This window comes from Diorhabda carinulata, chromosome 4 (genome assembly GCF_026250575.1).
Source record: "Diorhabda carinulata isolate Delta chromosome 4, icDioCari1.1, whole genome shotgun sequence".
Classification (NCBI taxonomy): Eukaryota; Metazoa; Arthropoda; class Insecta; order Coleoptera; family Chrysomelidae; genus Diorhabda; species Diorhabda carinulata.
In genome coordinates this window covers 29,956,106-29,975,024 of record NC_079463.1, presented here as the reverse complement: position 1 = coordinate 29,975,024, position 18,919 = coordinate 29,956,106, and the positions used below count along the sequence as shown (strand labels likewise).

The following is an 18,919-nucleotide window of genomic DNA, read 5'->3' as shown; positions in this document are numbered from 1 at the left end:
GCATTGATTCACTTCAAGGATATTGCGGGACCATCAAGGACGATCCTCCTTTGGGGTGATGACAGGCACGTGTGGGAGGTAAGGGGGTTTATTGCACACCGATAAACGAAGCAGGATTTCATTACCGTTTTTTTTTCGACGGTAATTCATCAAACCCCCTTCAAGGTTGACTGACAAATCGTCTATAGATAGATATATTCTAACAGCCGACTCGTCAGGTCGGTTAGGACTTTTGTGGACGGTACTTCTCATGGGTAATTAATGGATTCCATTCATTATCTATTAAGCGTGGAAAGTTTTGGGAAAAAAACTAATTCGTGACAACAAATGGGATCGTCAAACTGGGATCGTCGATCCCATCAATGGGTCCAGAATCCATCCTTGGTGTGGCCAAAAGCGTTGCCATCGCGTATCTGAACGGTCTACTCGCAAGGCGAGCTCGACAGAGATGGATAGAGACACCTGATATGAGACAAGCGAAGGCCCATTTAGATGGACCCCATCTCACACACTGCTCCAATTGAACAGGCGCGAAATCCGACTAGTGACCGGACTTCCAACCAGACTCTGCTATCTAAGACGCCATCTCCACACCATGGGCATCACGGACGATCTGGAGTGCCGTTGGAGGAAGACGAAATCCTGCACTCACTCGACCTGGGCAAACTTGCCTAATGATATCAAAGGGTTCAAGCCGAAGCTCATGATTGGCTTCTCAAAGGACATCAGCCTCTGATAACAGTGAGGTACGACGAACCTATATGAAGGCCTCTGTGCTCAATGGCTCCCTGGTCGAACATTTCAAGCTCTCCTACTGTCTCAATATTGAGCAGATCTTGAATTTATCTTTGCCTCTCGATTTGGGCAGTCGTACTATTTTTTACAGAGAAAATGGTGACCAGAAAGCAACTTTTTGACGTTTTGTATGAAAAGGACAGATCGGGGCGCTCAGAGCTGACGAGATATCTTTAAGACATTTGATAAGACGCTACAAAATGAAGGCTAATGAAGACGCCATAATGAAACTAGAAAATATCAATTCTAAGTTTTGCGGCGCCGTTTATTCCAAGCTTGATTAATGCACAAGGAAAACAGATACGGAATTTTGAATGTATGTTTTTTTGATATTTCGTTATTGCTGTTTAATTTTTTTCAACATATTGATGGCCGTTCAGTCTATTTTCTAAATATTGAGATATCTGCCCTATGTGGACAACGTCACAATCATTACAAGGACCTTGATATACCTCTTTTGTTTTTAAGTGTTTTAGATTTTAGTTTAGTAAAATATTTCAATAACTCATTATTTCCTTGGGAAAGTCCTTGATCATATTGTAAGAAAAGATGTTTTGAGTTTAGTTTCTATTTATCCATTTCTTGAATATAATGTTTATCATTTTTTTCCGGAAAAATATTTTCTTTCAATGCATTTTTTGCTTTTTGAACATCAAGGCAAGGATCTGGCAGTTGGATAGATCTATCAGCCAAACTTATTATCGCTGATCTTTTTTGTAGCATGGGATGAAGTGAATTGAAGTTCAAATATCTTGAGGACCAACTGCATTAACGGACCACGAGATGTCAAGAAAACAGAACATCAGTTATAAAGATTTAAAAATTCTTTTAGATGTAAAAACTAAGAAAAAATTGCTTTTTCATGTTGTCAAAAATTCTTACCAATTATTTTAAACTGATTTTATATGAAACAGAATTAAATTCAAAATAAACCATCATTGAAACTTTATTCTTATTTATAGTTTTTTTTTGAAAAATTCATTATTATATACTTGTCATGTTAATTTTTAGTTTTATCGTATTTTTTGCAAATGTATACCATATTTAAAATCATAAAACCATATGAAATCTTCAAATGAGTTATTTCGTAAATTATTTTCCATGAATCTGTTTTAAAAACAAACATTTTCAAAAAAAAATCGAATTTTTCGAATTTCAAAAGCCCAAAAATTAGATGACCGCTATATAAAATTTCTATATTATTAATGGACAAGAAAGAAAGCACAATTTGGTAAAAAACTAAAAATTATTCAACTGTCATTAATAAAACAACTACTTACTGAAAATAAAACATATAAAAACGCTGTTATTTGTGTCAAAACAAAAAGAAAACATAACCTCACTTATCTGGTGCACGAGACATCGATACTTGAGGTATATTTCACTCGAAAGTACGACCGGGAGATGAATTAATTCCGGGATCACCGTTCCCGGAATACGGATAAAGAATTTCCGAGTAAAGAGAAAAGCGCAGTATGCCTATTCTTCGTACGATTTAAACTCAAGAGACAACGGGACACGTTAGGATAGGGAACCGAAATATGTGCACGTTTCCTGGAAATATGGGAATAGAAAGAGAGGAAATTTGTTGAGGCGGGCTGTTATTTTTCAACGGTTACATTTAAAACTCAATTGGAGTTAAACTGATGTGCAAAAGTCGATGATAGGGTTGAAAATTAGAAATATTTGACTCGCTTGTATTCATAGCAATATTTTTTAGTGTTAAATCCCAAAATGTTACGAACAAGTTCGCGAAATGGGTCCGTTAGCCGACTGCAATAGAGTTTTATAATTTGGTGGAGGCGCATATGGCGGGATTCGTTTGATGTTTGAATGTAAACAATTTTTTATAGCAAGCGGTTTATTTACATTGTTTCTTTCTTTCTTTCCACAAAGGTCTATTTATTTATTTGTTTTGTTTATTTTTATTCTAAATGTAGATAATTCTTTTGGGATATGTAAATAAGTAAATATATTGGTTCTGACACGTACCCTAGAGGGCACTGACATAGAAAATCTGTTATGTTGTTTTTACTAAATAATATCTAAGCTTGTATTTCTTCTTAGGGTAAGTTCCGTGAACGAAAGTTATGCTGAGATGATTGAAAAAGTTAAATGTGCAGAATCGAAGAAACCAAAAAATTATTAGATACTGCGTAAAAAATAACGAGATATTTCAGATTTTGCATGATACCTATTTAAGAGTGGGGTATGATGGTAGAAACCGGATGAAGAAAAAATTGAATATTCGCTATAAAGACATGAAAAGAAACGCTCTAAATGTTCCAAAAAAAGTATTTGACTAAAGAAGGATTAACATCAACACAAATCAAAAACAATCAAAGCACGCATTCGACTGGAACCGCAAAATTGACAGAATATTCAACTGTGGACAGTCCTAAATTTCGATATCACGATTTTGAGTAAATTAGGAGATGGAGAGGGACCTACCGAGAAATACTACGCGACTCAATCTCCGATGGATGTCTGCAACACTATTGCCTTCAGCCTGTAAAAAATGAATCACACTTAGTAATTCAAACTTGGCGGGAGCATCAATAATTACGTAGGCGTAGCACAACGCCGACTGACGCCTAAATGTCAACAATGGCGGAGTGTGTAGTGCGTGAGCTTCGCAGTCGCACGGAGATTGAAAAAAAACGGCCCTCGTATGTTGGGTAACATGTATGAGACTTCTATTAGGTTGGACTAAACAAGAATCTAGACATTTGTCTTTTGGTATACCAATGATTTGGACGGAACCAAAAGATCTTATAAGTTTGATGCAAAGAAAAGGTATCACAACCTTCCAACACACCTTCCAGTAGCCAAACTTGTCATCGACCAACAGACCAATCCTACGGAGTGCCAAGCTGCTTGCGCTAAAGCCTCCAGATTCAGGAACCCGATAAGGTATCCCAAGAGACCGTTAACTTCAAAAGAACCTCATTTTTTGATACAAAATGATTTAGTACGTGATTTTGAATTTGTCTAAAAAACAAACTCAGATTTTGGGGTCTAGATTAAGCGACTGGAACTTAATTTCTGCTGGTACGAAAATTTCTTATTTCCTACTTCGTAACGATTAAATGGAACCTTACTTTTCTAAAGCAGATGATTTAGTCTATTCTAATAACATTTTTGCAGTGATTAATTTATCGAATTTTGAATATAATCCAAGTCACTAGTAGTTAGAGCAAATCAAGTTCTAGGCCACTTTGACAGCTCGATGGCACATACCATCCCGTTCTTGGTAATTGAAGGTGAAGACATCCGGTGTCTCCGGCGGAGCTTCTGGTAAATTTTACAAGAAGTGAAATTAAATTTTGTAAAAAGTCGAAAAGCGTTGGATTGGGATTCGAACTTGTGTCGTTCGCATTGCGGGCCCGAAGCGACCTTCAATTACCAAGAACTGGATGGTATGTGCCATCGAGCTGTCAAAGTGGCCTAGAACATGATTCGCTCTAACTACTGTCACTGGCGATTGTCCATCGACTTCTCAAAAACTAGCTCGAAAGCAGTGTTACTATACAACGGAAACAAATGTCGTTCAGAGCCGGTTCTTATAATTTATTCAATGGATAACCCATGAGGGTAACATTTGGTTATTCTCCATTCAAGAATATAAAATTGTAAACGATAATTTCGCGTATTTTAAAGTAAAAATGAAAAACGTGTCACACCTCTACAGTTATATTCGTTTCTGTGCAACACGGTCTCGTTTCCCAAAAGTGGGTTAAAGCTGGAAAGAGGTGGTTGACCCATTGACCGACCTAATTCGGATCTGCGATCACTGCCTTCCTTCATCCCGATACTTGGAATATATATATATATATATATATATATATATATATATATATATATATATATATATATATATATATATATATATATATATTGTATACGAGTATACTCAAACATATAAATTAGAAATGGGATGATTAAATAAATAATAAAAAACATCTGATCTGGTCTCCGAAATAATTCGGAATCAAATTCGCGAACAAAGCTTGTGATACATCGAAATGTAAAACAACCTTTCGAAATATTCGGTACAAGGTAAGAAAACGTCGGTAAAAAATAAGTTATTCTATTTACAACGCCCTGTATATTTGTGAATGAATCTCTTTCACATTCTCGACAATTTATCGCGAATAAAAAATTAATTTTTGGCGAACGCGCATCCACCAAATTGTTAACGATTCGGTCTCGATTTAATATTTGGTGGATGCGCAGCGTTCGCCAAAATTTGGTTCGATGTTTTTTAACCTTGCAATAGTTGCATAATTTTTTTCATTTTTTGGATCTCCGATTCAGGATATATTTCAATATGTACAGAAATACGTGTTCTAACATTTTTTAACCTGTTAATCTTCAATTTTTTGTAGTAAAATGATTATTATATATGTCTCCTATATCAACATGTTTAGTTTATTTTTTAAAAAAAGATTCGCGGTAGACAGGGCCGGATTAAGCTAGGGGCTTGGGGGGGGGCTATAGCCCCGGGCCCCAGGTCCAAGAGGGCCCCATCATTTGGAAATCATTCTGTATTTTTTGATGTGTTGATACAACAAATCTAACGTATTGATATTATTTTGTGAATTTTTTCGGGTTTTCGAATTCTTTAAGGGGGCCCCGTCATTATTTTAGCCCCGGGCCTTATAAATCTTAATCCGGCCCTGGCGGTAGAAATCCGTGGGTGAATTAAGGAATAAAAGATTTAACAGCGACTATGAATTTTCTTTTCTTTCTATGTTAGGTTAAGAACTCATGGATCGCACTACGTACTATAATAAATAGAAAACAATTTTTCGGGTTGAGGAAAATTTAATTAGATCGATATCGGTACATTTTCACATTTATATGCTGTCATCTCGTCAACTACGTCGATTAAATCGACATCAATAATAAGCGGATTTGTATTAAAACAGTTTTCGAGGAAATTTTCCGTTTCCACGTGAATATTTTATAATTTTTCCGTAACCGACCGAACGAACACTGTACCGGGACGATTCTACGAATTTAAGGGTATTAGAGCACGCCGCGATGGGGATGCTAAATGGATTTTTGCGAATGGTTCCACGAATTTTGGTCGCGTTTCCAAATTGTAGCTACATTATAGAATATACGAGATACTGTTATAAAAAGGAAATAGACTTTCATAAATTGTAAACATGTAAAATTTTTTTTTTTGTAAATCGTATCAAATGAAATCGCACGTGCAGAATCGATTTATATTTGTTATTAAAGGGTTGGAACGGCGCCACCTACTTTTCGAATCATTCCTATTAAAAACAAAATCAATAAAATAATTCATCTCGATGCTGTAAATGTACAGGTCGAAATAGAATCAAACACCACTTGACATCCTTCCTATCTAACATTCAAAGGGTAACATTTACCCCATCTATGGGTAAACTATTATTATTCATTTAAAATAAAATCTACTTTTTGGAAATATCGTATTAAGAGGAGTTTTCAATAATTACCTCTTGTATAAACTTTCTTATTGGTCCTCCCCTTATTTTTTCCAACCATATACAGGGAATAATCGCATTGATATATCTAGAATAATAGGTAGACTGGAAAATTCGTAGGCTAATATTTTTTTGCATATATTAACAAAGCATCAGGCACGAAATCGTAATTTATATTCGCAAAAACTTTTCAACGGTTTAATAGTATTTTTAACTAGAAAAAAATACGATAATAATTCATTTTGTGCCTTAGACGATTTCTGTTAAAAAATTAGTCTTTATCAAGCCAATGAAACAAAAACAAGAACAAATTGATAATTCTGAGCATTGTTTGGAGCTGTTTAACCGCAATTAACTCGATTTTTTGCGTCCGTATGTGACAAATGATGAAACATATCTCTATCATTTCACACCGAAGTCCAATCGACAATCGGCCGAATGGACTGATCGTGATGAATCGCCTCCAAAACGTAGTAAAGCCTAGAAATCATCTGGCCATCAGTATTTTCAGATACGCATGGTATAATATTCATCAACTATCTTAAAAAGGAAGAAACCCATAAACAGAGACTTCTACATAGCGTGGAAAAGAAGAAATCGGGGAAAACCTACCCCATACTATGGGAAAATTGCGTGAATTAATCTTCGAATTGCTTCCACATCCACCGTATTCTCCATATCTAGCCCCCAGCGAGTGTTTCCTGTCTTCAAACCTCAAGTTGATACTTGCTGTACAGAAACTATATTAAATAATAAAATTTAATATATGAAAAAAAAGGTTTTTTTATGCCAACCAATCAACTTTTCAGCCACCTATGATTGTTAGAACACATCTCAAAATTTCCTTTTACAGATTACATCGCATAAGGCAGAAAACCTAAGCCTTTGGTTCGCAAATAAAAATGCAGATGGTGAAACTGCTACCGACAGCTACAGTGGAGTGTCGATTACCCGAACTAATGTTGTTGGAGGTGGTTACCAAAAAGCCAAGAGTGTGTAGCCAACAGGCTAACTCTTAACAAAAAGACAAAACTTCCCATAATCTCCCATAGAACTCAAGAGGAAGGAGTCTACGTGCGAAATTAAGACGCGAAATAAGATGAGGACCTGTCGAAATGACAGAGGTTTGGCGGAACGTCCTTCTGTGTGATCAGATAATCAAAAGTTCGGATAATCGAAATTTTTATTTATTTAGCAAAAGGGATATCTAAGACAATAACTTTCGCAGAATCAAATTCAACGAATAAAGTAAGTATACAGTTCTAAATAAACTAATACATTGGCTTCTGTTATAGATGTAGTGAGAAAAATAATTTTCTTTTTGTTTAATTTTACATATTCAAAATAATTGACGTTCGGATGATCGACGCTCCATTGTACTTAAAACAATTCGTTTTGTTTTATAATTCAACTGCTTATTTGCAGGAGGGAGGTTTGCATGTTATGTGGTTGCGCTACAACTAGCAATAGTGCTAGCTTCAATCCTTCAGTCATCGACGAGCTACGGGTAAATAACTCTGGCTGGAAAGATCAATACTCTATAAGTTAGTAATTTTTCATAGAATTGGCAGACATTTCACAATATTCCTTGTATAAAATTATAGTAACCGAACTAACATACCTAAGCCTTCTTACCCATTAGATTCTAAAGAGAACCACTAATGTCTCTCATAAGGTATAATACTGAGGGAAATAGTTACTCAAAAGCTCAAACAAACCAGAGACCAAAGAAGATTGGTAGAAATGTTTCAGTATTTTGGAATAGAAAGTCATGTTAACTTCATGGGATGGGAAAAAACAATAGTAAAGCAAGTCCCATGCTCTAATTTGGCAGGATTATCATCCAATGCACTATTGCATGTTTCCGATGTGACAAATCAACCAAAGTTTAAGTGAGGGTCATTGGCCACATACTTTACTGATCTGATTTAGCACTCAGTGACTATCACCTATTTAGAGATATTGGAAACAAAGCTTGGCTATCAAATGGAAGTTTCAAGGCACTACAAATATTTTTCTCAGCTCATTAGTGTCAAACCTCTTTGCATAGGGTATAAGATAATTAATATCTGAAATGCCTCGAACCTTCATGGTTATATTGTAGAAAAATAAATGTGCCTGTACAATTCTGTCTCTTATTTATGTCCTGCTAGAAGTTGAAAAACAGCTCTAGTACAAAGCAATCATTCAATTTTTTCAACATTTCTAACCAAATTTTTCATTTTTAATTTTATTCATTCTATTCACATTTCTTTTGGCACTATCCCATTTTTACATAGGTACATACATTTTTGTTGGCTTAAAAACATTATTCACAATCTGATGTGCTTACGTTTCCTTAGAAGTTGACTACTAATTTACCTTTTTATTCAGCTCTGACTATTTTATGATTTTCAGTTTTGATACCTCATAAAAAGAAACTTTTTTAGTGCTGTTTTGGTTCCTCCTCCTCCCATTTACTAGTTTTGCATTTTTTTATATGTAACAGGATCTAAATTATTAGTATCCTCTATTTTCTCACATATTTTTTACTGTTCTTTCCATTATAATTATGATTAGTAGGATAAGATTACAATGTCAACCAATTTTTTTATATTTCCATTTATTAATAGTATAATAACCCTAAATATATAACATTATAACATTTTAAACACAAAAATTGATGAAAATATTTAAAGAATCATGAAATATTTAAATCAATTAGCAAAACTTTTTGTATATAAAGACGCCATAATCAATTTTCACTAATTTCTATTAAAATCACCACATACCAGTTTAATAAGGAGCAAGTAAATCAATTTGAGCATGCAAGTTGCAAATATCAGCCATCTGACTGTCTATTAATATCTACTGAGGTACCTGTTCGCAACAATGACATTATTTAATAAAATAATCTTTAATTAGAAATCAAAATTTATAAATTCCATATTCTTGTTGAAAAAGTAATAACATAATATATATTTAGGAGACGTACAGATGAAAAGGAGATATATAAATCTAACCTATAAAATATCACAACATCTTACCTGACGTTTGTTCTCAATGCCATTTTCATTTGTGTATAAAAGATTAATTATTAAAATCACTGCGAAAAGTCATATGGACCCGTCTTAAAAAACACACTGAAAAGTTGGTATAATTGATAAATTTTCGCAAAAAGATTTAGAATACCAAAATATCAATTTTACACTACGAGCACCTGCATTCCCGCACTAAATTTAATCAATATTTGACATTTGATGTAATAAAATAAGAATATAGAATCATTTTCTAAATACACTTTGCTTGAAAATTTTCATCACTGATCTATTTATCACCATTATCTAAAAATTTGGTTTTATTTTTTGTGTACCTCTCAAGAAAATTAAAGGTGGCAATGTCAATAAAATATATTTTAACAGTGCCATCTAGTTACATAATAACTAGGCTATTCTGTAGAAGAAATCTTTTTATTTGAATGATCCGTGAATTTTGAAAACTAAATTAATAAAAATAATCTACTCTATTGATATTCATTGTAAAATGTATACCGTAGTTTTCGGCATATAACTCATTCAATTTGTGTACAAATATCTGTACTATTTACAGTTTATTTTTCGAAAATAAATACTTAAAGCCATCTGTCATGGAAAAATCAAAATAAATAATAAATTTAATCAGAATGATCCTGTTTCCTTTGCTGTTCTTCAAAGTTTATGTTGTTGGTATTGAATAAACTCTAAATAAAAACTGATGAAATTTCTTTTTCTTCCTCCAACATATAGTTTTCATAGATATCCTACTACGAAAAAGGAGAACCGTAATTTTTACCAGACCTCGTACTATTAATGAACTATTGAAGAATCTAAGCAAACATTTATTCTTGCTATGTAAAATCGATTAATCAGCAAGATAACTGGGATTAATCATCTAATTTATCCGTATACGCAATCAATACTTAATCCTACCGTATGGAGAAGCTATTACTACATTGATAATCGAATGTTTAGAAAAACTGTTTGTATCTTTAATATACCGATATGTTAAACATGTTTATCATTAAATCCTTTAATGTCTTTTATGTTAATTGATGCAAGAACTATAATTATGAAATATTTAGCAAATAAATTGAAAATTCGATGTGGGTATAACAACTTAAATAAATGTATGTACCATGTATTTCTTCTTATGTATTTACAAATGTAAATTACTCTTATTCTAAGTTATATCAAAAGGCAGACACACGATTATCACGAAAAGATTTATTCGTAGAATTATCAAAAAATAGACTTTAATTTTTCAATAACCGGTTCCCGCCAATTTTTTAACAGAAGTAGTTGTGACTACCAGTCACTGTAACTGAACATACCCTAAGAGTATGGATACATATATTGGATATGTTCTGTGGTCACAGTCTATACATTTGTGTATAGAGAATTGATTGTTTCAAACGCCTTTTTGATTCAAATTAATATCTTTGACCAATAAACATCAAAATAAAACACCAATTTAACCATAATTTTAATGCACTATTTTTCCCGTAAGACAATATGGCGGCTGGTTGTACCATCCCATGGTGACGTATTGTAAGAAACCTGAAATCATATTTTAAGCGATGGTTTCAAATACTAACCCTTATAAAATAATACCGTTAATAAATTAATGAAATATGAAATGAAATAATATCAATTTTATGAAATAGTAAAATGGTAATGGTTTGTTTACAGACAATTGTTCGGTCATATGTCAAAATTTCTGTGTGAAACCGGCTCTAACTCAGGAATATACAGAATTGATAACTTATTTAAAAACTCTATTAGGACATCATGAAACTTTTTATTAAGCGACTAACCCCCATAGTTTTAATAATAAATCACCAATACTCTATGAATAATTCAGTAGAATTATATAAATCCAAATATAAATACAGATAAAAGCAAACATTAGTTGCGCAGTGCTTGGAATTTCTATCAACTTCTTTATATATATTGTCATATTGGAAAAACGGTCATATTACAATTTTTTATGTGTCGCGAGCTTCCCAGAACTAATAATTTCTACCAAACTATACATTTATAAGTTGAAATTACAATTAATAACGTTATTGCAGTGAGTATAATTCCTCAAAATAGTTATTTCTATATTGTTTTATTTTAGTGTTTGAATTTTTAATATAGCAGTTATGAAATTCAATTTCTCAGTGAATTTTAGTGAGGAGTTCGCATAGAGACAGATCCGGAGAACAAAAAGGACACTCAAAATATATTACATCATTAAAAACACGTAAAAGAATTTATTCCCCCCTCGTAGACATAGTAAAACATATTTATATAATTTATTGGAATAAATATTTTTTTGTTGCAGAAAAGTATAATATGAATAAATTCGCAGTTATATGGATTTCCTTGGTACTTTTTATGGTGTCATCACAGATTAACTTTTCGGTTGAAGCTTGTCCAAAACCAGTAACACTTACTGAAGACAATTTTATTAAGTATATAAATTGTAAGAAAGCATCTTTAACAAACACCAGGTATTTTGAAAATTTTTCAATTCATATATCAATTTCAATTCAGGGTAAGTCCGGGACTTGATGCAAAAAATTCTAGAGTGAGTAGATGACGTGAAAATTATGCTGTCACATAAAAAAATTCTCATACGATCCCTCGTTTCCGAGTTATAGGCTTTCAAAGTTGCGATATCAGAACTTATATTTAAATATATTTTCTAAATTATACATTTCAACATTATGAATGTTTAATAGATGTTCATGTAGTGTATTAGACGAAATAAATAATCCCGGAAAACCCTATATATCACCACATGAACGTCAAACCATAATCGTTAATATTTTATATACCAATAAACCAAAAATATTTGATAATTATACGTTGTTGTTTTGTATGTCTTCTGTTATTTCAGTTTTAATTAATAATATTTTCCAATGTATATTCATTGATGGTTTCTTGACAACTTTATATACTAATTTTCTGCGTTTTGAGGTTTTCTGATGTTAATAAGAAATAATGACTTTTACGACAGTTGCTATTTGATTGTTAAGCGATTAAAATATTTATTTATCCTCTTTCTAAATATTTTGATTATCATTTTTCATGATAATTTTTTTCTTAGTGTAGTTCCACTTTTGAATCAACTGCGTTTCTAAATTCAGAACCTGACTGTTGAAATTATCTAAACTAACTTACTGTTTCTTTTTCGCAGAAAATGTTTCGCTTATTAAAGTTTAAATATCTTTAATACCAACTTGAATTTATATACCTAGGTACTGCACAGAAAACACCCTGGTATGTTCTGTGAGGTACTGTATAATAATCTTAGGGTACTGTTATGTTAGTGTCATTGTGACATTATGTTTATGTGATGTAACATAAAAATTTGAGGTTAGATTGACTTGCTTTCTGGTTAGTGAAATGGAAATAAGGACATTAGTTCAATTTAAAATAAGTCACATAATTTACACAAAGAAAGCTAAGACTAATTAGGCAATCTAATAAAGTACCAAAGTCAAAATAACGGCGGTGGGGTAAACAACCGATTTTTTCGTTTGTACACGTGTTACCTTTTCTTGATTTTTTTCCGGTAGTTATTTATTTGTGTTATGATGAAGAGGACTCCGTAGATACTTTTGAGATTTGTTTTAGTGAAATTAATACAGCGGAAACTGTGTATTCTTGTATTTTTTCAGTAATCTTTCAAGCAATCCACAAAATTTAGAATATTTATTTTTTTTAGAAATTTATTTACACTGTTACGTTCAATTTCAAACATGAGTTAGTACTTTTTAAATTGCAAAGTGATAACCCGGCAGCAACTGGTACATTACAAACTTAATACTTTGGATGGAGTTAACCCCTTTTCGTTGAATGAAAAAGAGCCAGTCAGGTCATTTTTCACCAGTATTTATACTTGCTATCTAGACTATACTTATCATGTACACTAAGCACAACACTGCATAGTCGAAAAAAAAACAACTAAGCCACATTTCCGAGCGGAAAATTTGCATTTCTTTAAATAGCAACTCTAATAGCTTCATCACAACAAAACTGGAAATAATAAGGTCTAAAATAAGAAAACTTGTGGCAAAAGTATTTGTTCAGTGTAATGGACCATGAACGGAAGTTGTTTTGTTCTCTTCAACAGTTTTGAGCAGTTTCTTTGACTAACGGCTTTAGTTTGTTAATTTCTCTTGAAAACTTTAATATTGAAAGTCAATTTATTCATAATTTAATTAATATAAGACAATTTATAGCACTCATTCTAAATTTTATTTATTTCTTAATCAGTATATCAAAACAGAAGTCTCCTAGATCAATTTTATATTAAATACACTGTTTACTACAACTTTAGCAACTCTAACATGCAATTTGATGCAGAGTTATTATTTTCAGAGACAGATTATTTACACCAAACAAGTCTCTTGTATAAATATACAAATAGCCAGATAATTTCAAGCACTAGAGTAGAGGTTATTTAAAGTTTAAGTATTAATGAAGTGAAAATTTTAATAAATATGCTTGTAATCATATTTTAGATATGGTAAACGATCGCACATTGAAGAGCCTTACTTAGTTCCAGAGGAAACTCAACTAATAGACGATGATGTTGATTTGAATGAAATTCTACAAAAATTTTACAAATTTTTGAAACACACAAATAAATAACTGTTCATTAGGATGATTTTTATACCAAATTTATCAATAAAAGAGGCAATATAGCTTTGGTACTGAGATGTTTTTGTTAATAATTTGCTTGCGAGTTAACGGAACCTTACTGTTTACTACCACTACACCAGCACCCGCAATCAAAATATCTGATACACGTTTCAATTTAATCATTGTAATCAATAGATAAATTATATTTCTATATATGTACAACTATTAGTGAAATTAGAATGGAAGATGAAGACCAATGGAAGTAGCCCAATGTTGATATGAATAATTTGCTTATCGAAGTTTATTCATTGTCGAATCTGCATTCCTCCAATTTTTCCAAGCCCTACAGTTTCTCAGTTCATTATCTGAACTGATATTTCTGAAAACTTGTAGATTATTTCTTTTCTGTTGGTCTCTATATTTAAATAATTTTTAATATTTAAATTTTTGTATTTCTTCAGCATTACTCGGCTCTGCTCTTACAAGCTTCTCCATTCCTTTCATTGGAAGTTTATCTGCATCATAATGCAGTTAGCATTGTCAATAGAGCCTTCAAAGGATAACCAATTTTTTATGCCTACTTTTCACAGCATTTCTGTGCTTTGAAATGATAACCAAGTTCCTCTGCCTATTCCCTCAGCATCCCAGAGCCTTGAAAGGCTAACCAAGTTCCTCTGCCTATTCCCCCAGCATTCCAGAGCCTTAAAAGGATAACCAAGTTCCTCTGCCTATTCTGTAAGCATTCCAGGACCTTGAAAGGATATCCAAGTTCCTCTGCCTATTTTCCATAGCATTTCTGAGCTTTGAAACGATAACCAAGATCTTCACAGTGAACGACAGTAGGAATTTTTAATTAGAAAACATTTTCTACATAATGGAATGGAATGTTTGTTGGGTTCTCTCTGGTTTGGATAGGACATTATTTTTGTGAGGGAAGGGATTTATGAGTTATGGCCCTGATATAGGAAAGATTTCTCTGCAGGATTGTCTAAGCTCAAGGCATTCACGATTTTTTATAATCATGTGGCAAAGCATCTATGTACTACACTATCTTCGGTAGGAAATATCTTAATACAATATTTTAATTAATTTAATTAAAGGATAATTTGTTTTCTGATTTTTTTTTTATTTGATCAATTTAATCAATAGGAAGATTCAAATTTCAAAAACACAAATGAATACAGAATAAACTTTTTTAATAATAAAATAAAATATACAAAAAACTTCACAGACCTTTTTTACCTAACCTAATCATTATATCACGTCAGTTGCAATTATATATTAGATATTTTCATATATTCGGATCAATTTTTTCAAATAAAAGTGAACGATTCATTTTCAGTGATAAGGAAAATGTGAATTTGATAGATAGACACAATTTTCCTTTCTAGTGAATAAAATTTACTTTTTAATATCTTAAAATTTCTCAAAACATGTTTTGAGAATTAAATTTCTTATCTGATCGTTTTTAAATATAATTTAAATCTAAAATATGCTCTAACAAATACCACTTATATCATGAACCGTGAGGATGAGGATGGTATTCCTCGAGATGTTCGGCTATATAAAATATATAAATTAATGGTAATGCTACGATGAGTATAAAAATGAACACTATCAGAAGTTTCCAAGAAATACCCCCGTCTACTCCATTACAATTTAGAACGGATATAACCTAAAATAAAACCTTTAGTTATAATTAATACTGTTGGATAAATCAATTTTGAAAATATGCCAACAACAAAAATGTTGATGTATTTGATTATTTTGAGAAAATATTTTAGAAAAAATAATTGGATTCATGAAAATCTCACCAAAAACAAAAGTTTAACACTGAAAGTTATAACTGTAACATGAGGGGGTAGTAATTAAAGCATTTATATAAAACACATCGGTACATTGTGTTCATGACTAATATTTTTATCTTGCCTTTTCATTTCTTAAAAAGATCGGTTACAAATGGTGTTCATGGTATGAGTGTATCAATATATCAATAAAACGACCCAAAAACTTTAATTTCCAATCAAAATTTCAAACAAAATGGTTTCAAGTTGTCTATAGAAGTGGAAAAGACTAAAACCACATTGGAATATTATTTTGATAAAGACCGAAGTAGGTCGAAACGTCAAGATTCTATGCTTTATAACGAAATTTTAAATAAAAGAAACTAAAATTAAGATAATTTATCTACAAAACCATATAAAACAGGTCTAAGAAGTAAAAAGTTAAGGAGAAATATTATTTATTATATATGAACAAAAAAATTATAGAAATGATTCAAAATGGAGTCAAAAAATACTCATGAGAAAGAGACTTTTGGCTCCTTAAGTTGGCACCGCACTTTGAATAAAAATGTTGGAGGTTGTTTCAGATTGTTCTACTTTGATTCAAAACCGTGAAGGAATTAGAATGAAGCTTAAAAAACGATGTTTGAGCTGAAACCACACTTTTAAGGTATCTGGAGGTTCTAACTTTGTTCTATATTGTTCCAATAAAAATATGCATATGTAGGTGCTTCAAGCGGTCCTTTTAGGCCAATATCATGGTAGCATGGAAGTGATTCCCCTTCCACTCTTTCCTATTTTATGCTTTTGTATTCTAGTCCTGAATTCCTCTCTCTTTTAGGTCTTCCATCACCTCTGCGTACCATCTTTTCCTTGGTCTTCCTTTTCTTCTGGTTCCTCCTTGTTCTATGTACATCAGTTTTTTTGTTGCTCCAAAAAAATCTGGCATTCTCTGTATGTGACGACCCAGCCACTCTATTCTTTTGAATCTTATTATTTTCCTTAGTTCTGCTGCTCCAAATAGATTCCTTGTTTCATTATTTGTATCCTTCTGAGTGTTCAGTGGTAAAAAAAATTATTTTCCACACATTTTGTGAAAAATAATTGTTCCAGAATATCGCTTTCCCAAAGAAAATACATTTTAGAAATTTCAGAAAAAACCAAATTTTTAAGCTAGCACCACACTTTCGACCTATGGTAAATATAATCATTATTCTCAGTTGTTTCAAACTTGGTGTAAATTGTTTTGTAATACTGCTTAACAAAATTTTTGAGAAAATTGATCCATCAATTAATATCTCACAACCACCACACTTTCAAGAAATCACCATTATCTGATTTGTTCTACCTTTTTCCTAAATTTTAGAGGCTTCTCCACATTCTTTTACAATAGCTCTTTTCAAAGAAATCCATTCTTTAGAAATTGAAAAAAATCTATTTTAAAGCTGTTACAGAATTTTTGAAACATCGGGTTTTTTTACTTTTCTTTAGAAGTTTGGTTTTCAGTAGTTTTGGAACAAAGTAGAACAACCTTAAAAATTTTGATAAATTTAAAGTCCCGTGCCAATTTCTTGAGGATGTTAACCAAATTGTCACAAAAAGCAAATTGAAAATTACCTTCCATATTATATAAAAGCAAATATCGAAATATAATCAACATTAAAGCCAGTCAAATAATGTGATTACACCTATTATTTATGGCTTTGTGACAACCCCAGCAAACCCATCACATGAGTAAGGATTGAAAGTATAAAAATTTTGCATTTTAAAAGATGAAAATCTAACATACCAGAAAAATAAGAACAAAAACTACCTTAACCATCTTGAAATTCAAAATGAACAGTAGTTCAAAACATATAAATGTGATACAAAAGTACTTACCGGATCAGTTTCTATTACATTATTTGCGATTTGAGGGAGTAAGTGAGTTTTTTCACTGTCATCAACTTCTTCTGTTTCTTCAGGATTTAACCTTTCTGTAGGTTTCTGAGCAATTTGGCTATTAAATATTATTTCATTTACTTCATCGTTTTTTTGTGTAGCGATGCTTTCTGTCAATTTTAAACTTACTGAATCAACATCTATCAAGTTACTAGTAGATGGAACATTAATTAAATCAGGTGAACTATTTCCACTAACATGAACACTTGCTAGGGCTGAGGTAAAAGGTCTATGAGGTACTTTTATAACTATCTTGGCGAAAATTTCATTTTCGTTGTGAATATTATTTATTCGTTTAAGCTCAGCTACCTAAAATACACATACTAAGATAATGACGTATTGAGAAACCTAAAAATATTAGAAAGCAAGTCGATATTTCAATGATAAAGTCAACATTTTCTGTAGTTATCATATATTTATCTTTTGAGAAAATATTAATAACCATTATTAATTAATATAATTACTTACAGAACAACGATATTTAATAGCTAGTGCCTGCAGTGTATCACCTGTTTCAACTATTTTCTCTATAGTTGGAATTTCTACTCTATGTGGCTTATGTCTTACAAATAGTTCTGTTTCTTCCCCGTCGTCACTACCACTTTCTTTGTCCTTTAATAAACCGTAAGCTGTATCATATTTGTTTCTAAAAATTAACAAAATAGCTTTTAACAACTATCAGCTGATCATATTTCTCTGTATTACTTTTGTCTTAATTTGATCATTTTCTTCACAAAAAGAAAAATTAAACCCTATTACCCTGTTTGACGTTTAACTTTTTTGAGGTTACATTTATTTGTACGTCAGGTATACGTGTCAGTATGTCACTGTCAAAATTGTTGTATTTTTTTCTAAAAACATTACTGAACACGCGTTTTGAGTGGAAGCGAAATAAATATTTTGTTTAAAATATTGTTAAAATCTGTAGAAATGTAGAAAACTTTAATTAATTACTTATTTCTTATATGATTCTAATAGAATGTATTATATCAAATTTATTTTGCAAAATATTATTAGAACTTTTCGTGATACGTCAGTGTCTTTGATGGTGAAAAGCTTTTGTATAAACTATTCTGTTGAACCAAATTTACAAATTAATATTTATAAGAATAATGTAGAAGTGTGCTAACTTCCAATTTGAGTAAAGCTTTAAAATTAAAATCGATGGAAATACACAATTTATTTAGAAAATATTGAATATTAGTTTCATTTTATAATTTGAGCCTCAAAAAAGAATGTTTCAATATTTATATTAAATCTTTTTTAAATA

At 31.7% G+C, this 18,919-nt stretch overlaps 2 protein-coding genes across 5 annotated transcripts in view; both read right to left on the bottom strand.

Moving 5' to 3' along the window:
* LOC130893206 (cAMP-regulated phosphoprotein 21) overlaps window positions 1-9,671 on the bottom strand; it is a 40,284-nt gene extending 30,613 nt beyond the window's left edge. For 2 of the 4 annotated variants that reach the window (XM_057799126.1, XM_057799127.1), the window contains exon 1: window positions 9,299-9,653. The gene's annotated coding sequence lies outside the window, so the exon portion shown is untranslated. Of the gene's footprint in view, window positions 1-9,298 lie in introns of all 4 variants that reach the window. The other 2 variants (XM_057799124.1, XM_057799122.1) reach the window with 2 other exon arrangements.
* A 5,432-nt stretch (window positions 9,672-15,103) lies between these two features.
* Window positions 15,104-18,451, bottom strand: LOC130893203 (lysM and putative peptidoglycan-binding domain-containing protein 3). The gene is made up of 4 exons (XM_057799116.1): window positions 18,355-18,451; window positions 18,118-18,295; window positions 17,590-17,958; window positions 15,104-15,599 (listed from the first exon to the last, which is right to left on the bottom strand). The coding sequence occupies exons 1-4, from the start codon at window positions 18,372-18,374 to the stop codon at window positions 15,441-15,443; spliced, it is 726 nt and encodes a 241-aa protein (XP_057655099.1). The 5' UTR covers window positions 18,375-18,451; the 3' UTR covers window positions 15,104-15,440.
* Between the last annotated feature and the right edge of the window lie 468 nt (window positions 18,452-18,919).